Source organism: Phoxinus phoxinus (genome assembly GCF_949152265.1).
Source record: "Phoxinus phoxinus genome assembly, chromosome: 5".
NCBI classification, from domain to species: domain Eukaryota; kingdom Metazoa; phylum Chordata; class Actinopteri; order Cypriniformes; family Leuciscidae; genus Phoxinus; species Phoxinus phoxinus.
The window spans coordinates 30,002,299-30,028,271 of record NC_136880.1 but is presented as its reverse complement, the minus strand read 5'-3'; the positions used below and the strand labels follow the sequence as shown (position 1 = coordinate 30,028,271).

The 25,973-nt window shown below is 36.0% G+C and overlaps 1 protein-coding gene and 1 long non-coding RNA gene across 3 annotated transcripts; both read right to left on the bottom strand.

The window, feature by feature from the left end:
* Nucleotides 1-2,936: 2,936 nt before the first annotated feature.
* Nucleotides 2,937-5,468, bottom strand: LOC306999146. Its single transcript, XR_013797746.1, has 3 exons — nt 5,208-5,468; nt 4,890-5,053; nt 2,937-4,024 (listed from the first exon to the last, which is right to left on the bottom strand). It is a non-coding gene; the product is annotated as an uncharacterized lncRNA (long non-coding RNA).
* A 1,338-nt stretch (nt 5,469-6,806) lies between these two features.
* kif2c (kinesin family member 2C) lies at nt 6,807-19,248 on the bottom strand. Of its 2 annotated transcripts, XM_079613274.1 has the most exons (22): nt 18,950-19,248; nt 18,272-18,366; nt 18,029-18,151; nt 17,840-17,894; nt 17,706-17,738; nt 16,172-16,303; nt 15,923-16,027; nt 15,720-15,811; nt 15,227-15,322; nt 15,101-15,155; nt 14,847-15,009; nt 14,484-14,574; nt 14,350-14,413; nt 14,168-14,259; nt 13,800-13,942; nt 12,308-12,512; nt 10,128-10,238; nt 9,940-10,007; nt 9,750-9,843; nt 8,810-8,884; nt 8,504-8,597; nt 6,807-7,877 (listed from the first exon to the last, which is right to left on the bottom strand). In XM_079613274.1, the coding sequence occupies exons 1-22, from the start codon at nt 19,008-19,010 to the stop codon at nt 7,813-7,815; spliced, it is 2,112 nt and encodes a 703-aa protein (XP_079469400.1). In that variant the 5' UTR covers nt 19,011-19,248; the 3' UTR covers nt 6,807-7,812. The 2 variants fall into 2 exon arrangements, with proteins under 2 accessions (XP_079469400.1, XP_079469401.1); XM_079613275.1 differs by lacking the exon at nt 17,706-17,738 and having other exon boundaries at nt 6,845-7,877; nt 18,950-19,122.
* Between the last annotated feature and the right edge of the window lie 6,725 nt (nt 19,249-25,973).

The window sequence follows — 25,973 nt, the reverse complement described above, 5'->3', positions numbered from 1 at the left end:
GTATGGGCCAACAAGCAAATCAATTAAAACACATTATCAATTTTCATTTAAATGCCCATTCTTAAGTCAATTATGTTTTCCTAAATCATGCATGAAAAGTTTAGGCAACCTCCACGTTAAAGTATATGATGAAAATGTATTGTGACTTTAAACCGTATCTCCGGCACTCAAGTTTATAACCACTAAATCAAGGCAGGAAAAACCTTGATCTGCCAAGACGCAGAGAGCTTGTGACCATGAATTATATATATATATAAATATATATAGCTAGCACCAAAATCTTCATATATTATTCATATATATATATATATATATTAAACAAACAGTTTCCAGATAAACTCCTGAAGAAGCACCAAATATCTTCACTGGAGGTCCAGAGCTATCAAGGGCTTCCGCTGGGAAACACTGAGATTAGGACAGCTGACGTAGTTTAACTACATCTTCCTGAAGAGTGAGCTGCTCTGTGACGTACTGAACATGCTCCGAGTGAGGAAACTAGAGTGAGAGAGATGATCGCAGGAGAGATAGGGCTGTCTCTCATTCATGTCTGGCTTTGGCAGCGTATCGTGAGCTGCGGGAGCCAAACGACACTGGCATTGTGCAAAACAAAATGGGGGGTCTGACTCTGCCTCCCATTCAGTTCTATAAACTTTATAATAGCAGATTGAGAATGAGATTTAAAGAGAAAGATAGAGCTGTGTGTGTGTGTGTGTGTGTGTGCGTGTGTGTGCGTGTGAGTGAACTGGCAGATATGGAGGGCAGAAGCTGGCACAAACTGAAAGAATCTTTGAAATAGTCTGTAATATATGGGTGAGATAACAGCTGACACCTTTAACAACAGATAGCTGCGTCTGGATGGCAACAATCGGAGCAAAGCAGTGTCTATATGGGGCAGGCAAAAAGGAGGAGGGAAAAAAATTGGCTGAGAACAAAAGAAGGAACACATGATCTGCTGTGCTACTTGGGTGGCCAGAGGATGAGCGCTCATTGTTGCTTGAATTCAATAGGGCTGATTAGTTAAAAGTGTGTGTGTGTGTGTGCTTTACATTTATGGTGACTGGCACGGGTCTCTCCCTCTCGGCATGACTGAAAATGGGTAAAAAGATTACATTTCTATTCACTGTTTATCTCTTTTAGCCAATATTATGGTTTTTGGAGGGTTGATATGGCTGGAAAGGGGTGGTGAGGAACATTTCATAACAAAGCTGGCATGTAAAATAGTAAATGCTATTCTTTCTTTAGATATGGAGCAAAAAACAACTCGCACAAGTTTACCTCCACATTGAAATTAATGAGAGATGATGAAAATACTGTGCAAACACAGTATTGTAAATAATAATAATACTTGTATTCCGCAAGGATGCATTAAATTCGTCAAAAGTCACAGTAAAGACTTGCACATTGTTACAAAAATTTCAATTTCACATCAAACTCTAATAAATAAATATTTAACATGTTCACAATCACATGTGATAATCATCATTTTAGCATTTTACATAATCCTTTTAAAACAATTTGAACATTTATGAAAACATATAAAAATCAGATGTTATGTTATGAGTCCGTGTCCATCGATAGGTCTTGTTTACCTATCCTCATTATAGTTCACTGACCTCATTATACAGAGCACAGATCAATATTTACAGAAATCACTTCAAACTAACAAATGTGTTTGCAATTTCTAGGTCCTATTCCAGTGCAGAAAACAATATGAATTTTCAGGCCGGCCCCTGCAGTGTAAACATGTTTTAAATAAACAGGAACTAACGTAATGCTCTTTTAATTGATTCATTCTGCCCAGCGATGTTTACAGAAGGGCCTAAATACGAACTTGTAATGCAAACCCAGTGTTTAGAAGTGGTTTGTTTGGTTAAAACAATAACAGTTTGAATGCCAGCCATGTTAGAGTTGCATTGTGTGCTTCAAGGGCTTTATTTGGGGATGTAAATCTTTCTAGACTGCATGCTCTCTACAAATTGTACTACAATTCGCAGGGCAGAGCTGTCTACGTTGGAAATAGGAGAGGGAATAATCATAAAGCTGTTGTGCGCAGTATGGCACTCTGGGTAAAAGAACATCAGATTATAATTAAACACATGCGAGAGGTAATAAAACGTAATGAACGTAGTGAGGAGACAGGCAGAGCCATTTTATGTGGCCAGCACAACATGTTGTGTAGCGCTGAAAGCCGCGCCATATGTGTCCTCGGGTGCTCTGGGTTTAAATGTCTGTCCATATATGGTATCTGTAGAACTTTTTTGAAACACATTCATAGTACTGACATGGAAGTGGCCTTGTGGGTAGTGAAGACAATCCAAAGATCTGTGTTGAAGCTTTTTTTGGAGAGCAAGTTAGAAGTGTTTTTTTTTTTTTATTAAATTTGATTTTACATGCAACATTGGAGAAATGTTCATTCATGTTCACTCATTAGTACCAAGTTTAATATGAAAAACTTACTGTAAACTACAGGTTTGGAGGCATTTTCTGCTAATGCAAGACGGACAGTTTTGGTAAAAGAGACTCTTTGTAGCTGCTTACAGCTTAACACAAAGTTAAGCAATTTTGAGTGATTAAAAAACAAACTGTTTGATTTAAAAACAGATTTTTACCAGTAATTGGAATGATCAATTTACTGACGATTAGTATTGAACAATGTACTTTCTGTAATTGCAGTGTAGACGTATCGCGCCTCTCTGGTCAGTAAGATTTTAAGTGTAATGTTTAAGAGGATCTAAAAAAAGTTCATTATTTAGTGCAAAAAGTGCAAGAATTTACAAGCTTATGCATCAACTTGCAAGTGGAGGTTTCAAATCTGGAGTTATGAAGGTGCTTGATCACTAGGTGGTGCTGTTCAGACTATAATAAAGACTGCAAAATAAAAAACAGCAACCCACAACAGTCAGTTCCAGCTTTCATACAGTTTGAAGAATGCACTTGTGTTTTAAGCTTTATTTATAGACATGTTAATTGTTAAATTGAATAAACACACTGAAAAGTACATGTAAATGAAGAGACTTGTAAGCTAGCTAACAAAGTAAGACACTTGTAAATGTAAATGGCACCATAATATCTGATAAACCTTTGAAGCTGAATAAAGACACTAGACTACGTAACCACAAGTTCCTCAATCAATTTCATTACGTATTGTTCAAAAATAAGGATGTTCAAGATTAAGACAAAACATGCGTCAAGTTCTTAGAAATCATGTAATGTTTCTATTCATGTTGGATTCATATTATTTGAAATGTGTTGAAATGACTCACCATCATGTTGCTCCATAGCCATTTATTTTTCCTGTTCAACATTAAAGAATTATTTCTTCTATCCATGTCAAGTTGTAAAAACGTGTCAAGTTTCTATACGTCAAGTTGCAAAAATGACTAAATAAACCCACTAAAGCACCATTAAAGTATGATTTGTTGAGTGTATTCTCAAGCCAAACTATATTTGTGTGAGGAACAGTCAGATTGAAAACTACGTCATTTTTAACTGATTTAGCAAGCTGAAATCGTGAACAAATCATTCTTTTGAACCGGTTCTTTGAAATGAACCGAATTAAGACACTGTCAGTGGTTTTCGATAAACAGCTCACTGAAGGGAAAGTTAAACAACACCGTAATATTCGGTTGTTCTTTTACAAAAGTTATAGGGATAAATTGGATAAACACTAAAAAAGTACTTGTACTGTAAATGAAGACACTTGTAAAGCTAGATAACATAGTAAGACTCTTTAAATGGTGTTCTCATAGGCTGCAAGGGAATTCTTGCCCTCATTCAGAGCTATGTATTCAGTCTGGCATGTTCGGCCCAAATGGATGGGGCCAAGGCACGAGGAGGCCCAATATTCCAAACAAAATGCCTCTCATCGCCTAAATCCATCATTGCAGCGGAGACAGGCAAGCCCCTCTTTCTCTGGATGTTTAAATGAGAGAGTGTGTAAGCATATATGTGTTGACTGGTCCTGAACTGGCTCAGTGAAAGTCCAGCAGACCTTTCTGGCCTCTGGGATGATCCACAAGAGACCCTATTGAATCATTAACATTAATTAGGATTAAGTATTCCAGAGTGCCATGCAATAAAAATACATATTGGCCATTAAACTACAAAACTGATCTGTAGTGCAGAGAGACTAAAGCAGATGTCGCACACATCGTATACTTAACCTGTTAACTGCCACCTGCTTTTTTTAGCTTATAGATATGAACTTAAATGGTTGCAATTCATGAATGCTTTGCAATACAGATCTAAGGTTGGTCTCTTTAAAAGAAAAATACTCTAAAGCAAATGCACTGAAGTAAACATATTTTACAATATAATTTGGACTCTAATATCTGGAATTACAGACAAGGCTAAAGCCTAGTCCCAGACACACATCAGACCATGTACTGCCTAAACTGTGCTAATGAAATCACTCTAATTTAATAACGTATAAAATAGCACAGGTCATTTTTTTGTTTAGCATATTATATTGCTTTATACTGCCATTACAAATTTTAACACATTCAAATGTTTGCCGCTTTACTAAATTGGCTTTTTTTTTTGTGGCATATAGCAAGTCAAGTCAAGTCATTTTGTATAGCGCTGTTACAAAACATGTTCTTTTAAAGCAGCAATACAGAAAATCATTCATTAATGTCTTAAACCTTAAAAGCCCCAACAGGAATTCAAGAAATAGCCTTAATTTAGAGTACTAAATTTGGGTAATTCGGGTAAAAAGACATAGACATTTTTCAGGATGCTGACAGTTAAGAGTAAAAGATTATAGAACATCTAATAACAGTTACAATTTCTACTCCTTGCAGAGTTTATTTATATAAAGGCCTAAAAGACGAACGTCTGCGTGAGTTTTAATAATACACCCTCTTTGTTAGACTCTGTGGTTTGCACACCTGTGTTGACGGGCACGATGTCCTCTAGACGCCTTGAAATGGAAGCATAAACAGGCATACCCAGCTGGGGAAACCCAGACTCACCACAGCCCAGCAGACAGAGCATAGGCCTGCCGCCAGCGCCTGCATCTTTTCACACAGACATGCGCATTTGATCATTCCACCTGGAAAAGAATAGCACAAGTATCACAAAAGACATAGGGAACGTCCTAAATTACCGTTAGGAATATTCAACAATTCCTTTGAAACAGTGTAGCATTCATGAACAAAATCAAATATTAAAACACCTCTGTGAATACATTAAATTTAGAGACTCACTACCGGTGCCAATGAGCATGGCAGGCGATGCCAAACTGCATGCAAAATAAGCAAGCGCCAATGTGGCTGACTCTGAAGCTATTCAAGATGCTGGGAATTTCCTGGTGTGTCTCACTCACATTGATTTTTAAATGAGTAAACATGCTAAAACAAATAAATAAAAGTGCACATGAATTCCTCAACACTATTACAACGGCAGGAAATGTTATTTCTATAAATCACATGCGAGTTCAGTAAAAGGTCTGTATGCATAGTTGGACTGCCCTCTATTGGTAGGAAATTATCATGTGCAGGACAACAAATTCAGCATTGAAACACTGCACCCTGAACTGCATATGAAAATATCTAAGTATAGAACAGTTAACAGCTTAAGTTATTAACTATAGGCTAAGCTAGCACAATGGTATCTGCTTAAGTTTTAAAATGAAGACAAAACGTGCGTCAGGTTCTTACACTCATGAAATGTTCATTCATGTTGCATTCAAATTATTTTAAATGTGTTGAAGAAATGACACCATGAAGTCGCTCCAAACCCATTTATTTTTCCTGTTCAACAATTAAAGAATGATTTCTGAAGGATCTTGCAGATCTTTTCTATACAGGCCTAGCCTACGTATCAAACTGCAAAAATAAAAATAAAAATCCCACCAAAGCACCATTAAGGTACGATTTGTTAAGTGTATTCTCCAGCCAAACTATGTATGTGTGTGAGGAACATTTAGATTGAAAATTAAGTAATTTTTCTCTGATTTGGTAAGATGAAATTGTGCACGAATCATTCTTTTGAACCGGTTCTTTGCAATGAACCGAATTAAGACACTGTCTCAGTGGTTTTCGATTAACGGCTCACTGAAGGGAAAGTTAAACAACACCGTAACATTTGGTTGTACAAAGTACACACATATCCTGTATCATATTAGACTGTTTGTCTGGGGGGGGTGGTGTAATATGTGTGGATGACTGCATGTGTTTATGGAAAGGCTCATCTCCAAGCACCATAACACATTTAGGCAGCCTTGCCACAGGCCTGGCAACATTGATGGACACTTTCCCCATCCAGATCCATTCACAGACAATCCAGAGCCACAGAATGACAGAGAAGAAAGAAAGGGGTCAGGAGGAAAAGAAAAACAGAGGTTGTTCTGCATGGCCCTCCGATAGGCTCGCTGGGTGGTTTGTCTGTTTATTTAGTCTGTGGAGGTGATGGGAACTGAGCATCAGCCACTGCCAATTTTCTCCACATTGAGAAAATATTCATGTGGACAGCTGGAATCCAGAGAGCAGAGTCAAACAGACTCAGGGCCAACAGATACAAGACTCAGCCTCGCATGAAACACATTTCCAAATCAAAAATCCCAGCTAAAGCTCCTTTGAATCTCTGGTCTTTTTTAAAATGCATGGTGGATAACCGAACCGAAGGAACCATGTTTGTAACAAGCCAGTGGTCTTTTTGCTATTCTAAGCATGTTGTTTCAGAAGCTGGCTAGATGCAGCCAAAGACTCAATGCAAAACTATTTCAGTCTGTTAAAACCAGTGAAGGATCCAATTATAATCAAGGTCTCAGGTAGTTTTTCCTGGGGTGAACCTCCAAGTCCCTAGTCATGCAAGAGTGTGGGTAATATTAATACAGACTAAAAAGGTTTGAACAAAAATATTTAATCCATATAAAATATTCCAACCATGTCATTAGTTCACAATATCACTATAGTTGACATGTTAATACATTCAGAACAATTATTTTCTACATTTGTTGAAACATGTTTTACACGTGCACACATAACACCCCAAAAGCTGAACAGAAATGATACACTGATAATTAGATATAGAGAATGACAATCATTTATTAAGCATTAAACAATGAACAGTCTTGTAAAAGAGTGCAACAGGAGGTCTACATCAAATGTAGCGATTGAACAAGATACACATTTAACTTGTATTCACAATTTTGGTGCAATATATGGAAGCACAGATATATGCATTTACACAGTATGGGGGTAAATAGTTTGGGAGGGGGTGGGAAATACCACCCAAAGAGCTCAGAGGAAGCTGTTGAGCTTCTAGGCCTCACACAGAGATGTGGGGCCACCCACTCACAGGCGATTTTGTTTATTTTCATCCTTTGAGGTAAACTGTTCAGTGTGAGCTGTTTATTAGGCCTTTGATTTGTCATGTGTCAGCTTGTGCTTGCAGGGCAAGTGTATACACTGTTTGTGGCTTGTATATAGTGGCGATTTGGAGGTCAAGGCCGGGGGTGGTGGTTTGGGGATGATGAGAAGGGTCTCATTTTGGTGATCAGAAAAAAAAAAGAAAAAAAAGTTTCAATGTGATGTGGAAGTTAGAATCCAAATGCGCACACTAAAAAAGCACAAGAGCTGATGATTCATGAAGATTGTTTGAAAAACCAAGACAGCATTCAAAATGTGATTTACAAAAGATCCAAGACGAGGGAACCTTTATTCAGTACACAAAAACAATTAAAGCATACACAAAAAACAAACACTTGATATATCTCTAGCCAGATAACAGATAAGATTATTAAAAGAACAAATTGAAATTGCATTAGCTTTTCTAAGAGGTTTCTTTGCAGCTGAATCTCATCTCAGATTAGGTTGGTGACATCCTGACCCTCTGTTCTGCTTCAATAGCTGATCTCAAAGCCTGGTAAGACTCTACAAGAAAAAAAAAACAAATTCAATGTTATAATTATAACCGTTTTATTCTGTGCGGAGTGTGCGCTGGTGTAGAATGCTCTAGTGACCTTCATAGAAAATTATTTTTCCTTAAATAAAACACTTCCGTTCACAGAAGTTTGGAATGGTATTAAAATAAGAAAATAATTTAACACTTATTTAGCAAGGAAGCAGTCAATTGTTCCAGTGACAGTAAAGACATTTATAATGTCTCTATAATGAAAGATTTCAACCTCAAAGAATGCTGCTAAAATTTTTTTTTATATATTATATATATATATATATATATATATATATATAAATCAGCACAACTATTTATAAGTAGTATTTCTTGAGCACCAAATCAGCATATTAGAATGATTTCTGAAAGATTATGGGACATTGAAGACAGGAATAATGGCTTCTAGAAATTAGGCTTTGCCATCACAAGAATAAATAACATTAAATTAGAAAACAGCTGGAACATCATTACACAATGTTTCTGTTTTTACTGAAATTAAGAATAAAAGGCAGCCTTGGTTAGCATGAGAGACTTTGAAAAACCTTATTGACCCAAAACTTGAAGAATGGTAATGCAGGTCTCGGTTTGGATTAAAATAAAATACCTTGCAGTTTCCTCATAAATGCATCAATCTCTGGTAAATTTGCTAAAATATCAAACGAGGGATATTCCATGGATCTGGCAATCTCATTGCACCCCTGGAAAAAAGAAATGAGAAACAGAAATGACTCAAAGGTCTCAGAGCAGTTAAAATAACTCATGTCTGAAGAAATGCATTCAGGGGTTGTTATCTCACTGCTATGGGGAGTTTTGTAACTTTTTGAGTGATAGTGAGGTTTAAAACAAAGCCACCCACTCAGAGAAGGTGCGTTTACACAATAGACATCCGGAAAGCCAGAAAGCTACAAACCTTCAATTCTTCATAAAACCTCTCCTCCATATTAGACACTTGTGATATAGCCTCAAAGGCTGGGACGACCAACTCCTGAAAAATAAGTACATTTGGGAATTTAGTAATTTTTGCACATGCATGTATATACACATGAATGTCAAGCTGTGACATGTTATACTAAATCTAAATAGAAACATGCATTAGAGGAGTCTCAAAACCATTAAACTCGGCATGAAATTCACCTTTTTCTAAATGCATCTTACTAATCTTATTGTGAACGATTCATCCATGCATAAGTTTCTTTTTTATATACCTTAAATAAGAAACATGGAGCCATAACATGATATTTTCTGATGATGTACATCTGTCTTTCAATTAGTTTTCTCTGCCACTTTCGTACATTTGACCGCACTCACATTCAGATCTGCCTCCTACCAATCAAGAACCAAAGGATAGAGCCAAGTTCTCATCCTACATTTTTTTTTTTTTTTTACAATAATCCTTTTCACTCAGAAGTAGTCACAATATTTGCCTTCCATTTCATCACAACTTCACGACTACCGTATTTTCTGGACTATAAGTCGCACTTTTTTTCCCCCCATTGTTTGGCTGGTCCTGCGATTTAGTCTGGTGCGACTTATATCAAAATTAATTCATACTGACTGAGATGAACCAAGAGAAAACGCTACCGTCTACAGCCGCGAGAGGGCGCTCTAGTTAGCGGAGTTGTTCAGAAGACAGTTTAATTGGTTTGATTTATAAACAAAAGAAATAGGAAATTATGACTTGCTGAAATACAATTAACTGGTTCAAAATCGTTAAATTCAGTGACTTGGCATTCAACTAAAAGCTCCATTCAACCACATAAGCAAAACAAAAACATCAAATTCAATATGCTTTGTAGATGAAATGAAAGTCCTGACACTTAAAATGAATATGCACGGTGTGATTCACTCACCTCCTCTGAGGAGTCTCCCTCCTCAGAAATCTCTAGGTGTGTAGTACCATTCTCCACTGAAGCTCCCTTGGACATGCCATTCAATTCCTTTGCCCTGTCAGAAAAAACAAAACTGACTGTAATAACTAAATCACACCACCAGAGGTCAGCCAGAAGCAACAAATTCAAACACATGAAGATAAAAAAGCACCTGTTTGCATAACGTAGTGTATTCAGAGTGTATTCACAAGAGCCCATACCAGGTGATATCATTGCAATCTATAACAGGCAAAATGGAAAAACAAGGAGAGATTAATGTTACAATAAATAACAGTATTACAGAATAAGCGAGCTCTAAAAAGAGAGTTAATGAAAGAAAAAGAATAATAAATCACTTACCATACAGGTCCTAGAATTTTCTCCAATGAAGGAGTCCCGAAGCACCTGGGTGAGTTTGCTCATCCTGAATGGGATGTGCTCACTGTTTTGACCCAGAGAGCGGATACATTCCTGAATAGTCAGGTAAGACATGAAAAAGTTCATTCAAATTATGTAACTGACAATTACTTTTGTGTTTGTATGAATGGTGGAACAACTGGAAACAAACTAGTTTCTTGCAATATAATGGAGCAGCAAACAAAAGCTATAAATCACCAAAGGCTTGTTGCTTGAAGCCAGATTCAGTTGCTACCCAGAAGAGTTTGAGATTAGTTCGAGCAAACCGCTTTTTGGGGTTTAAGGTGGATTGGTTTTTAGCGGTGTTCATCGACATTGAAACTTGGGGTACAAGGCTAATCTGCCCTGGAGCAGGTTTTATTCATTGCAAACCAAAACTGGACCAATCAGTTGTAAGCACAGTGACATATCTGAAGCAAAGTCACTTGCTCAAAAATAAAGCGGTTTATAGTGAAAGCATTTTTAGAGACAATTACCTGTCGTTTGCAGCTAAATTCATTTAATTCATTCATATAATATGAATACAATAATGAATGATAATTATGTACAATAGGCCCTTTTCACATTTCTGGGTTTCTCAGAAGCGGAAGTCATCATAGTCGGGTAAACTTCTATAGTGGTGAACATTGTGTTCCAATTTGCTCAAATAGCAAAAGAAAACAGCACAATATTGTTTCCACAACTTTCAAAAAGAGGAAAAATAAATAAATAGTGATTGATAACAGTCAGAAGATAGAAATACTTCAATTTTACCATCACTCCCACAGCCGCTGTATTAGAAACAAACCTCACAACAGCGTTAACTAGTTTCTTGTAATTTAACGCAAAGGAATTAATACAAAGTACAGGTGAAACTCAAAATTAGAATATCGTGCAAAAGTATTATATAATATTATATAAACTCATTACATGCAAAGTGAGATATTTCAAGCCTTTGTTATAATTTGGATGATTATGGCTTACAGCTTATGAAAACCCCAAATTCAAAATTAGAATATTGTGAAAAGGTTTTTATAGCTGTAAGCCAATCAAAATTATAACAAATAAAGGCTTGAAATATCTCACTTTGCATGTAATGAGTCTATATAATATTAGGTTCACCTTTTAAGTTAATACATAAATGAACTTTTGCACGATATTCTAATTTTTCGAGTTTCAGCATAAGCCTGGTTTCACAGACAGGGCTTAGATTAAGCCAGGATTAGGCCTTACTTCAATCAGGAAATTGAAGTAGCTTTTATAAACGTGTCTTAGAAAAACACATTACTGGTGTGCATCTTGAGACAAAAATGGCACTGACATGTATGCAAAATGCTTTCAGTTAAAACCGCTCAAACATGCATTTTAGCCTGGGAATAGGCGTAAGCCTTGCCTGTGAAACCGGGGCATAGTATTATAAATGTTGTTGTGCATTTGCGATGCTGATGACCGGTAAAACCCACCACAGTCTGTGAAAAGAGTCTATTCATAACACAATCAAATAATTATATGAATTGACAAATATTAAACTTTATACATTTAATCTTGTATTTATGTTTTTTAAATTTTTTTAAAAGATTTTAGATGGATTAAGTTTACATGTTTTCTTTTGAGCTCTTTGCAAACCTATATAAATGAATTCAATTCAGTTGAATTATAGTCATTGATAGTCAGATTTTTTATTTCAGTTGCCTTGTTCCTGCCTTGTAAATGCACTTAAATTCTTTTTTTTTTTATCTCAATCTTCAGCAGATAAATTGCGGTGGATCTCTAGCGAGAAGTTAAACTGACACAATGTTCTGTGTGATTGGCTGTTCGCTGCACAAGTCATACTTTCAGGTGCACACGCTCTAGAGTTAATGACAAACTCTGGATCAAACCCGGAGTTGACAATGTTTATACCAAGCGTTGTGTGCCCGATCAACACCAGGTTTGATTAGTTTGTTCAACTAGCTTCATGCCACAGGCCTCGGTTGTATGAACATCTCAGATGGTTTACACCGTTTAAAAGTGTTTGAACTTTTTTTTTAAATAATGTAATTTGATAAAGAATTCAAAATTGACCCATTCACATTGACAAATAGAATATAAATGTGTATTAAAAGGAACCTATTTGGTCGATCAGTCTGAAGTAGACAAAGCACCTTCAAAGCCAGCAGGCTGCGGTTGATCTCCGCAGTCTCCACTATGGTGTGCCGATCATTACTGCTGACATCAGTGCCACGTTCGTTCCCAGCAAGGTCCACTAGAGAGAACTTCCCATGGAGGAAATTTCGCCGCCTTAGGATTACTTGCAAAACCGCATGTGAACGTGATGAGCTGGCATTTGCAAACGTTTGGCCAGATGTTCTGGTATAGAGAGAGAGAGAGAGAGATAGTGTTATTGTTGAACCAATTATCTGAAACTGAAATAGATGCATTGTATTGACGTCACTTTCCAATCATAACACCGAAAATGTGAGTAAAACAAAAGGAATTCTTCTTGAAGGAAGTTGGACTCGACAGTGTTCCTTACAATTTACCAAAGAACCAGTGGTCCATGGACATTGACGTGGCCAGAAATCAGGTTTCCTGACATTTATCCTCCGGATGAGACCAAGGCCCTGACTCTGTGGTCATTAAAAATCCCACGGAAGAATAGCGGTGTAACCCCAGCATCCTGGCCAAATTTGCCCAGTGGCCTCCTAATCATCCCCATATATATAGAATAGGGATGATTAGGAGGCCACTGGTCATATATATATATACATACTAATTGGCTTCTTTTCCTCTCCACCAGTAAGCTGGTGTGTGGTGGGCATTCTGGCGCAATATGGCTGCCGTCGCATCATCCAGGTGGATGCTGGACAATGGTGGTGGTTGAGGAGATTCCCCCTTCTATGTAAATCGCTTTGAGTGCAGCTCAAAAAAGCGCTATATAAATGTAATGAATTATTTATCGACGTCGTAGAAATGTATAAAAGCAAAGCCTGTAACCAGCTAGACAACACTACATAGGTACATCTATATCCAGATGATCGATTATATATCATTGTTATACATTAGGCAGCCCTAAAACTCTTAAGGCATTATAAACCTAACATTATAGTATTTCTGTAAAGCTGCTTGGAAACGGTGTGTATTGTGAAGCACTAATACATTTGACTTGACGCTTGGTCATACTTCAGGATGGGATAAAATCACAAGGACATCGATTGATATTCTGGTATTTTAAATATTTCGTAGGAACTTTAAAGTTATCTGGATAGCGGTCTGTCTGCTATTACCAGAGATACCAGCAGAGATTGCAGACATACAGAGTTCCGTGTTGTAAGCTGACTCTTTAAGAACTCTTTTATGCTCCTATCCATTTATCTGTCTAGACTAGTCCTGTCAAACATTCCTCTTTATAGAACACAAGATCATCAATTGATTTTGTTGATTTTTTTTATACGGACAAAAACTTGAGTAACGTAGAGTATAAGATGCTAAATATTTAAGTAGTGTTGTCAATACAATATATAACCACAGACACAGTGGGTGTAACCACAGCTTAACACATTGATATTAAAAATAACACTGGTGAGATGAGCGCTGCAGCATAAACGTGACCATTTAAGAAATCATGAAACTTAAAGGGTTTTCTTTAATATTTACCTGCATGCACTTCCCTTCTCAATCATCTTGATGACGTCATCAACAGATGACACGGGAACTTCGTGCAGGCCAACAACGTTGACCTGCTGCTTCTCATCCTCCAAAACACGCAACTTTGCTTTCTTATTCAGCAAGTCAAACACCTGCAGTGCACACAGAATGTTCATCATCATGCCTGAACAAGTACTTGAGGATTGCAACCACAATCTAAAAATCAAATAATAATACCCCACTTGTTTAATTGAGCATAAAGAGTACATTAATCATTTGGAAATTTGAGGTTTATTTGCACTAGCAAACACGATCAGCCATCCGTTTGACAAGACATCACAGAAATGTTTTGGAAGCATGTAATACAATGTGCAAACCTTGCCATTGTAGATCTCAAAAAAGGTGACATATGGGCAAAGGTCCATATCAGCATATCGCTTCTGCTTTAGGAGGGTAAATACATCCTGTGCTGTGAAGTATGCAGACAGATTAATACCAGAGTGAACATGGATAAACGTAACAGGCCACTATGTAAAGTACATTTGACAGTTACAATCACCTGCCAGGGCGTAAATCCCTTTAGAGCTGTTTTGGCTCTTTCCAGTGAAGTCTCCACCCATAGTCTGTAAAGAATGTTTCAAGATCAACAAACATGGTTTTGGATAAATTTTTTTAAAAGCACAAACAACTTACATGAGTTTTCCCACTGCCTGTTTGGCCATATGCAAAGCATGTCGCCATACCACCTTCGAAAATGGTCTTAACCAGAGGTTTAGCGGTGAACCTAAAAGTTGAATTCATAAAATTTAATATTTTGTAGGTTAAACATTGTTAAAATTGGCATATCCCTAAATTCTGCCATTATTTCTGGGAAATACAAAGTTTTAACTAGTAATTCTATTCATGTAAATAAAAAGCATGTTTCATGTTTCTTGGAAGACATACATGTTTGGAACACGGATGTGAACTAGTTATTGAAAAAACAATGCCTGTCATGTTCACACATGGTAATTAACATGATAATAAATACCAAACAGAAACTCAAAAGTCAGCTACCTGTAAATCAAGTCATTAGTGGCGTTTTCATCGAACGAGTAATCAAAATGGAAGGTCTGATTCTCCAGGTACTTGGTCAGATCCACTTTCTGCTTGGGCTCGTGCAACAGCAGGGCTCCATTACCAGGTATTGTGACCACATCAATCTCTTTCTTTGCCAACTCTGAACACAAATAAATGAGAAATAGATAAAAATTACCCAAACAACTCAATTAAGAGTCAATTGGAGATGTTAGCCGATATCAGCAACCTACCCTTTTTATTCAGAGGACGTTTGCGAACGCAGACACATATTCTGTGAGGTTTGACCTAAAAAAAAAAGCACTGTGTGTTAAAATATGAATGAATAGATGATATTAATATTATGCTCATTAACTCACAGGATCAGACAAGGACAGGGGTACTTTCTCCAGGGTCTCTCTGTATTCTTCAATCATCTGGTAAAACTGCTTATTAGGGCGACTTGTATCTCCAAACTAAAAACAAAATTGTGAAAAGAGAAATTAAAATAAATGTTTGCACATTTCCACCTCAAGACTATAAGTCTGTGACCAAAACAATAGAAAAAAAGTTAGACAAAGTAAATTGATAATACCAATAAATACATTTAAAATTACTCTTAATGTCTAAAAATAAAATAATTGAAAGTCGAACATAAAGTTATATATTCTGAAGTAAATAAGCAAAAAAAAGTGTTTTTAATTGCCAATTATAACTAATAAATCATTAATTGTTATACTATTCACAATGAAAGTCCAATGCAGAGAAAAAAATCATATCTGAATGGCTCAGTAATGAAGTAATAAAAAATAAAAAAAACTATTTGAAAAGGACTTAAAACTATAGGCGTGATATCTGGATCAAATACGGTACCTTTCCTCTCTTTTGTACTTCAGGATTTTTAGCAAGCGACAACCGTTTGTTTGCCACCTTGTTCATTTCCGACATTTGAGACATGCGATTGCCTAAAAGATTACAATTACAACAGTGCGGTGCTATAAGTGCTGTGAATGTTAATAGCCACCATACCCATGATGTTTGACATGCATGCATGACAAATTCAAAACAGTACATACTTTGTGGACCCATGGGGGCACATTTGGAAGCCTCACTCTCACATATAGCCTCAATGGTTGGTAGCAGAGGAGAAGCTGGCTTTGAAACAAGTCTCCTCTGGTAGCCTGCCAATCCAGATGGTGACATTTTTTGTAAAAGATGTTTTAACAATGATTTTTTGAGTCTCCAATCAATATAATTTCATGCCAATCCAACACTACATCAACATGATATTAAGATATGTAGTCAAGTTTCAGGTAGAGACAGACCTGAAGGTTTAGGGATCGTAGATGTGGGAAGATCCTGAGATATAACTACTTCTGCAGCCGTTGCCGAGACCACAGGTGGAGGGGCAGGCATTCGAAACAAACACGTCTGACGTGTGGTCATTCTTCTAGAGGCTGAAAGGGACAAAAAAAATATGTTATATGATATCTCTGCAATTCAGTATAATTTATTTATGTTGTTTAGTCACATCAAGTCAGAAATAGAGATTTCCAAAGAGCTTCACATTATCAACACTGCCACTAAATCCAAAGGCAATCTATGGACAATACCTGAATCTCCAAAACCATTGGTCATGAATCATGATTGCATTTACCAGCAATAAAATTGACCCTTCGCTAAGCCACGCCCAAAAACTACCACTGGCCAATCGTGGCTTAGCAACTGTAACTAGGCGCGGGAGGTCTGACAAGCTTACGAGCGAGGGAAACATGCCGAAGCGTTGTGCGTATGGATTGTGCAAATCTGATACCCGGTATCCTAAAAGTTTGGACGGTAGGGTGGAATTTTTTCCCTTCCCGAAACCTAAAAGCCAAGGGGAGAAATGCTGGGCGTGGATCAAGCAGTGTGGGAGACCCCATTCACAACTAAATGTCGACAGGATTAACAAAAACACCCATTTCTTGTAAATAATGACAGTTCTTGGTTTATAATGCATATATTTGAACGTAAAATAAGACGGAGGCTCACTGACATGCTTTAAAATACATTTCAGCATTTTGTTAATCGATGGCCTACCACCCCGAGTAACTTCACCCCAATCCGGTCGCAGCTCTCCCGGTGTTAGTGTTATTCCACAAGATTTATGGATAAGCTGTTTGATTTGTAATTATTAGATTGTTTTATTAGATTGAATTATTAATTATCAGCTGCTTGCACTGGGACCTATAGGCTTTAGCTTCAATTTTGATGAAATGATTCTCTAATCGGTTGCATATTATGTCGTGGATTTATCCCTCGAATGCATACTGCAGTCCCTTTTGTCTTGCTCTCTCAGATATTTCACCTGTTCGCCAAAAATTACTAATTATCTCCTTGGGAATGTCTGACACCGGTGCACACATACATACTGTAATAGACGTGCCAGGCGCGAAAGCTTGTCAGGTGTAGCAACAGTAACTAAGTAGGGCGGGGCTTAGCGAAGGGTCAATTGGACAACAGTTTGGACGATGTCTTCACCCTCATAGTATCTGACAATGTGCAGACATATTAGAAAGAAACTTAAATTATTAAAAGAACAGTCATTGCTATATGAAACCCAAAAGTGAAAAGCCATCAGCCACAGTGTATTGATCGCTGCTAGAACTAAATGACCATATCTGCCATATGTGATCTTTCTGGACTGACAGAGACAGGAATTTATAGCATGTCCTATTTTTGATAAGTAGATAATTTGTAGAAAAGACCATGTGGACAGAAGTGGGAAGAGACAGCCTGATTAAGTCTAATGAGAAGTTCAATTCAGCCTTGAGTGAGTGTGATTGGAGGACAAAAAGAGAGCATGCACTTGATGCAAACCTGACTCTTCAGATGGACAATCCTGAGGAGCAGCTTCAAATAGGAAACACACCATAAGATTACACTGGTGCAGGTCAGGAGACCAACTATGAATTGGAGTAAACCTACTGGAAACAATGAATAATATAACTTACGTTCTGAAGTAGGTATTCTTGATGACCTTGAAAGAACCTCTGATGCTCTGATGTTCTGAAGCATACATAAAGAACTGTGTGAATGACCAAGCAGTCAATTGTGCATAGAAAAATGAATGCGTGTAAAAAAAAGTAATGCTTATGTTGTCCCATATGCATAGAATTTGAGAATAAGAATACAGAACTCACTTTTGCCATTTTTGTCTCGTGTGCAGCGATAGGGGCCGCGGTGGGCTCTGGTTCCTCTTGACGACATGGTTGAAGGTGTTGCATAAGGTCAGAATTGAGTTGCTTGAGTTCATCCATGTCAACCTAGAGTACAATCGATTTAATAGTCTAGTTAACAAAGACATCCTAGAGCATTGGCTGTACAAGTGCAAATAACTAACTGTTCTATACAGTGAAAAAAGTTGTGACAAATTAAGTACCAACCTCTTTTCCTTTAGTTATGCCTTTCTCAGCCCATTCCACATTGACTGTGGCTTTAGTGACGTTGACGGTTTTCACAGTGGCGCTGTGTATTCTTCCTGCATTGATGGAAAACAGTGCCATTAACGAACAGCATTTTCTTGGTTGAACTTTGAGACTTTCCTCATTGGTGCAAAAAAAGGTGTTCACTTTTATTGCATTTTTTTTTCCATACAATAAATTGCGACAGGATGTCATTTAGCAGAACATCTAATTTTGTTTAACAAAAGAACCTAAGTAATTTAGGTTAAGGTTTGGAATAACATGAGTTATAACAACAAGAGTAATTAAATTACAGAATTTTTGGTGAATTAACAGTAGTTTAAAAAACAATCTCAGCCAACTAAAATGTGTATGTTTTCGTGGCAATCTTATCCTACATGACAAGGGAGCACAGTAAAAAAAAGTACAGGTTGTTGTTTGCATTATTTACAAATTGATTGTTACAAAAATATTTCTTTTATTTTTTTATATTAATATTTTTAATCGTTAGAAACCTCTCGCTGGAATCAATATTGCATCGCTAAGCATTATGTTAACTTTAATCAGATTTTAGCTGCTAAATTACTTGGTTTGACATTAATTTTGTTTTATGCAGTTCGTGCTTGTAACAGATTAGCAGCTAGCAAACAAGCATCTTACCATCACTACGACTTATATTGACTGCGAGCCCAAGTAGTAGTTTCCCCAATGAAGGATCCATCTCAGGATATGGTTTGTTATTTTCTAAAGCTCAGATTTTAATTTAGTATTTTTCTGCCACTTTGCCCTTGCGTGTCGTAAACCAACATTAACCGCTCTGCATTCAAAATTCGTCAGCGGAAGTTATTGGATTATTTATGTAGGTGGTGCTTCGTTTGGACCTATCAGAGCACGAAAAAACAAAGACTGGCATTTCAATGCACCAATAAGATCTTAGAGTAGTCTCACACTCTGGCTGCTGGCACCACATGGGAACCTGGTACATTCAAAAAAACGTCAAATTTTACAGCAAACCTGAATTTATTGGTAAAGTCATGGAAATGAGACGTTAAACGCCAGTGTCTTGGAATATGTGTCAAGTAAGTAATCAAAATACACAAACGTCACTTAGTAAAGTCATGGAATTAATAACAAATCACACAAACAGATTATTTTAAAAGCTATAAGATTATATTAGGTCAAGTAACTTACAGCTGTAATGGAACAATGGACCATAAACATTTTTTTTTTTGTGGTGTTGTCAATGAATATTATAGGCTAACATTTAGCCTAATTTCCTATGTTCTCAAGTTTTTGCTGTAGTTGGAAAAACAATACGTTATTTACTGTAGTATAACTTAATATTAAGCTCAATATTCTTTGAAGATAATTAGTTACTTTTTTCTGTGGTAATTTTAAATCTGTGGTAAATCTTAATTTCTCATTAAAAGTTTACTTATGAAAAACTTATACACACACACATATATATATATATATATATATATATATATATATATATATATATATATATATATATAAATACTTTTGAAAAGAATGTACAACAATGTAGCATTTCTACAGTGGCTCTGGTAACGTTTGCTTTTGCCAAAATTAGATAAAATAAAATACTGAGCCAACCAAACGCAAGTGAAATTTTTTTTCTTTAAACCACAGTTTCGACATTATTTGTATTATTTTAATTATTGTAAAATAAATTAAATTTTGAGGTTTCAATTTTGAAAACACTTTACTGCTTACAGGTGACAGTTGTGATTGTGAATGGACACAGGACAACACACAGTCTTGTCTGGGTTTGTTGCTGAGCCACCGTGAGTATTTTTACCATTACCTCACATTGAAGTCTTCTAGATGTTCACTTTTTTGGCTGATATTCTTGATTCCTTCATATAATTGTTGTTTAACTGTTTGTAGCTAAGACTATCACTATAGATTTGTAAATACATTCTGATTGTTAGAGTTCATAAAATAATATTGCCTCACAAAGAGGTAGGAAACTAAAAGTGCATGATCAAACACAATCTGTGACAGGAAAGGGTTTACGAAATAGACACATTCATCGTATACATGTATATATGAAAAGAAAATGTCACAAATTTTGCCATTATGCCACCTATTTTTTCATATTGTGGTAGTCCTTTTGAAATCGTGATCGTCTATTAAGCCATGGCTTATCTGGTAATATTCCTTTAGAAGTAAAAAAAACAGTTATTGAATCTTTTTTCTCTTTACTACTTTTTTTCTACTTGCTGAATTTTTCCACTTACTTTAATGTAGGCTACATATATTTGAACTTGATTTACTTGGAAGGTGCTTTTTATTAAGCATTATTGGGGGATTTTGGTTTAATGTAGTAGATTATAATTATTCAGCGTTTAATGCATTTAGAACTACCTAACATTGTTGTATGTTTGGTGTTAGCATTGTTGTTTCAATATATTTAGAACTAATATTTAAGTGTTTAAATAGCACACACTGATCACAAAAAGTACATACAACTGCAGGTTTGAGAAAACATATTACCGGTATTTACATTTACATGTTCAATTATCCTCATTTACTTGCAAATGATTAGAAAATTGCAATATTTACTCAAATAAAACCTGATAGGAGAGGGCATGTAAGAATGAAATGTTAAAATAAAACTAATTAACAGAAAGCTACTGAATATTATTCAGATTTAATGAGAATGATGTTTAACTCTTAAATTAATCAGTTTCTAAAAAAATATGGTACAGTATTTTAAAAAAAAACTATTATATATATATATGTGTGTGTGTGTGTGTGTGTGTGTGTGTGTGTGTGTGTGTGTGTAATATGTATGTATTACTCAAGTATATTATTTATGTAAATAATGCATATATATTTTAATTATAGAATAAATAAATAAATAAATTGAAAATATATATTTTTATAAAATAAATGTATAAAAATATAGTAAAAGTAATAAAAGTATATTTCTTTTTTTTTTTTATATTTTGATAGATGTTCATCTACAGACAAATGTAGATAATTATGTCCTTTCAAATGTATTGTATATATTTTAAAACTTAATACCAATAAATACCACTAGAGGGACTATTGAGCTAAACAGAAACTTTTTACAAATTTTCTGTAAAAGAAAGTGACCGTTAAACCAACCCATGCCATTGCTGTATACCCTTTCCAGAAAATTCCCGGACTGGGAGGGAAGATGATGTTCTAACCACACACAAAAGAATAAGGATCTGTTCCTCTTGGATTTGCATATTGTATTCAGGTGTATTCACAACCCATCCCTGATGAGATCATGGCAAACACTCAAAGTGATTAATCCTTCCCTTATTCCTGTGATCACAGTTTCAAGACTGCTCACGTTAAATTTTATGTAGCACGGATAAAAAAGCCTGGCCGTGCCCTTTTACATAATCCCAAGCCACGGAGGAAATCAGGTTGTTCTTTCTTATTGATTTCACATCATTATACGAGTTTTCATCTAGTGAAATGACTGCACTTGTCCTTGTACACATCCTCTGCGTAATTCTCTGCGTAAGACAATCAGTATCAGTAATTTCCTTAAATTAAAAATGTCTCCCCATATTTTATAAATATAATGTTCCCTTAATTTTGTCTCTTTATTTCCATGCACATAGCATCTGCTGCAAGAACTGAGCCTTCGGGTAAGTTGTTCTTCTGTTTTGTTCCACACCGATGGCCCCGTCTCTGTGTTTGGCGTAACGTTTTAAAGAAAAAGCTATTATTAGTTTTGTGTATGTTTTGGGAAATCACATACATTTGCATATATCTCAACTAACAAGCTGCTAAAACAAGCACGGTACAAAATTGCAGTAAGTAAAGCATTTTTAACAATTAAAATAAAAGCAACATACATGGAGGACTTTGCAGATTTGAACATTTATGAACTGTAGGCAAAAAGTTTCTGCCACATTAAAATCGATGAAGTAGAAACCGCACAGGATTCTGGCCTTCCCTCCTCTAGGGGATGGGAAAAGAACATTCGCAATCTACTGTGATAGTAAAAACAGGTATATTTATCATAAAGCAAATTTTGCTGCATAAAACATCAAGGTTACCAAGGCTGTCGTCAAGCTAATGAAATCTGAGAGACGTATACAATATCATATGAACAGTTTATTTGACACTGCAGATATAGTGACCCTCACAACACTGAGTGTGGTTCTTACATCATACCAGACATTTATGACGGATAGCTCCTGTATTCTGCTCCATCATGCTTCTAGACAAAGGGTGGTTCCCAGCGGCTGGAACTCACAGCTCATTTTGTAATATTACTGTATGTGCCTCAGACGTGATTTGTTTAGAAGGAATTTCCAGTTCAGCAGCACAGTTTGATTGATATGTGAACAAAATACTTTAAAGTAGGTCAAGTGTAACTAAAAGTCTAAAATGACTTTTGTTTAGTTTTTTTTAAATAGACACTTGTATGGAATCTCATCAAATTGTTGAAACAACTTCTTGAAATTTTGTTGTAATTTTATGTGTAGGCCTATTACTTAATAAGATAAAATGAATAAATTAACACTTGTACAAACTACGGTAATTCCCATTTTCTCTTGTTGTATATATATATATATATCAGGATTATCCATAAAGGTTAAAATACTGTTTTAATAGTGTAGCTACAAGATTTAGACAATATGTGTACATGATTTTAGTTTGGAACAAAATCCCCTATTAACCTAAGTTATATCCAACTTTTACAACTTTGTTACCATGGCATTGAAACCCCTTAAACAACTGAAAAATAGACGTTTTAACAGAAAAAATGATGTAGCGATAAATTAATTTAATTAAGCTTCTCACTTTTGCTTTTAAATCCTCAAAAAAAATGCCTCACCAAAACCTTTTTTTTAAATGTAAATTAGGGACAAGTCAAAACAGATTTTGGTGGTAATTAACATACAAATGCTGTCGATTTAAGCTTAGTTTGTATTGAAGCTCATTTCCCTTTAACTACACATTAAACTATGCAGTAAGTGAATATATCGTCAATATGAAAACAATCCTTTGAATTGCAGTTCCCATTTCATAATTGCTCTACTTATGTGCAATGTCTGTCACTGGAATCACATTTATGCAAGAAAAAAACCTATATACTTTGCAGACATTGCCAGAACATTGTGAAAACTAAATTGCGTCCACAGAAGAGCCATTTGCTCACACAGATGAGAAACAGATGATTTTTTTTTCTTTTTTTTTACATTTGCAAGTAGAGGCAGTGACTGCAATAAAGATACTAAAGATAGAACAGACATTTGGAGATGTGGGGTGAGGGCATTGATATAAAAATGCCAATGTAGCATAACTATCGTGGAATCTGTGAATGAATAAGAAGAGATGTTTTATCGCTGTTGCCAACATAAATCTTGCTTAGAATTTCCATTTGTGGGGTGGGTGGTTACAGGACCATATGCTGCTCATATTACATTAGGACGGTGGCACGGGATAAGAAGTTGTGGGCCCCTGTGGAGATTGCATGTGAACATTGATGAAAAGAGAACATACGCTCATGCAGACGAAATAAACAAATGCATAAATTACTAACACAGACTGATGGATCTCCATAATCAGCAAGGAGAACGTCTTTGAAGTCATTTCAGTGCTTATGCAGTAGTAGCTATTTCTCGAAATCTTACCATAAATAAAAAGGGTAACAGTTTCTTCTCTTTCCTTCATTAAGAGATGTCTGGCTCCAAGTGTCAATGTTGATTCCAGAAGTTGGTTTGGTCCCCATTTGTTTTGATGACAGCAGCAATTGAGCTACATGAACTGCATTGTGTAAAACTTGATGATCATGGTTTCCAGCATGATTTGAGAATGATCCAAAGTGTGCTTTAATGTTCACATTGTCACCTTTGATTAGTAACCTAAAAATAGTGGACATTTTTTTACGCCACTTTTTTCCCCCTAAATACATTTTCAAGACGTTTGGACCCCTGTATGTCTGAACTGTTCTTTAAATGTATATCTTCTGCAGTGTTCACAGGACGGCTGTACATTCTCATGATTCATAAATCAGAGGAAAATAACAGGCATGCTCTGAGCTTGGAAAAACTTCATCAAGCTCGAAAGAAACAGCATCTTGTTATTTGAGGTTTCACCTCTGCGATTGCCCATCCGCTGTGCTCGCCTATTTTGAGATGACAATGAGGTAACTTAAAACGTAGACGTACCGCCTGATTACAAGGCAACATTCGAGCCGTTCCACCCTTCTTCACCACAGAATGCGTGCTTACAGGATAATTACCCTCGCCTCTCACACACAATAACGTCACATACACACTCACACGCTGTGTGCTGATACAAACACACACAGCTTGGGATGTGCATGGTTTTCATTATAGTGTCAATGGTTTCTGTTGCTTATTCAGAAGTCTAACTCAGTGTCAAAGCATAGGTGTCATCACAAAAATTGTTAACCCTCTGGGGTCTGAGGGGTTTTCTGGGTCCTGGAGGTGTTCTGACATGCTCTAACATTTGCGCTTATTTCTGTTACTTGTGACATTTTCATGGCTAAAGTCTTATTACACTGTATTCAGCACAAACTATGCTACAATAATATGTCAGCAGCATGTATGTAAAATTTATAATAACATTTTTGCGTGGTTTGTGAAAATGACAAAAAAAAGTCACTGAAATAAGGTCATGAAACCCAAACTGATTATTTCTTCACAAGACTTTTGAAAATTGTATCACGTAGCCTAGAATATTTGTTCCAAAACTATGTGAAAATCATCCTGAATACTCATTCAGATAAGACAATATATTGATTTAAAATTTGTAAGACATGTCTTGTGTAAGAAAGCTTTATGCGAGTAGGCGAGTAGGAACCAAAGACAGAGACTTAACCAGTCACACACCTTTGTGCCATTCCTGAAACATAGTGCATACCTGTCATTTCCAAGGTGTTTGATTTTTTACTTTACCTCCTCATGCTCATGTTAAAGTCAGCAGGACTGGTACCTAAAAAAAACAAAACCAAAAAAACAACCTGTGAACATGCTGATATCAAGAGAAACTAGGGCTGCATGATTTTGAGAATACATTTTAGATTTGTTTTGGATAAAATTGCTTTTTAAAATTTACAAAATACACACACACACACACACACACACACACACACACACACACACACACACACACACACACACACACACACACACATATATATATATATATATATATATATATATATATATATATATATATATATATATATAATGAACACCAGGTTTGTTGTGCCTTGTAGGCATATACGTGCAGGGCTGCATAAAATAATAATAACAATAGTATAGCAGGCATCGTTTAAAAGGAACACTTCAGTAACACTACACTAGAGAAAAATATATTGATTATCATATGTTACTTCAAATGTTTACAATCGATATGACGTTATGAAATGAGATTGGAGTAAAAACGTTTTGCTTTTCAAACGCACGTCGCGCGACTGACTCAAACTCTCACAGCGCGTGCAGGGAACATTTACTGAAGTATCGAGCAACATTTCAATGGTAATGTTGTGAAGTTTATGCAACAATAACACTAACTAAAATAAGTTATTTCTTACCTTAAAATCTTTCTTGTCTTCAAATCACGTTCTTCTTCTTCTGATGTAAATCCAATAATCTCACAGCGTGTCTTCCAAACTCGACGACAGCAGAGGACT

Excerpts from the sequence above, each read along its gene's own strand:
- kif2c (XM_079613274.1), bottom strand. The coding sequence starts at position 19,010 with ATGGATCCTTCATTGGGGAAACTACTACTTGGGCTCGCAGTCAATATA. Across the intron at positions 15,156-15,226 it reads CCCTGTCCTTGTCTGATCCT|GTCAAACCTCACAGAATATG; the intron begins GTGAGTTAATGA and ends TTTTTTTTTTAG. Across the intron at positions 8,598-8,809 it reads GGTTTTATGAAGAATTGAAG|GGGTGCAATGAGATTGCCAG; the intron begins GTTTGTAGCTTT and ends TCTTTTTTCCAG.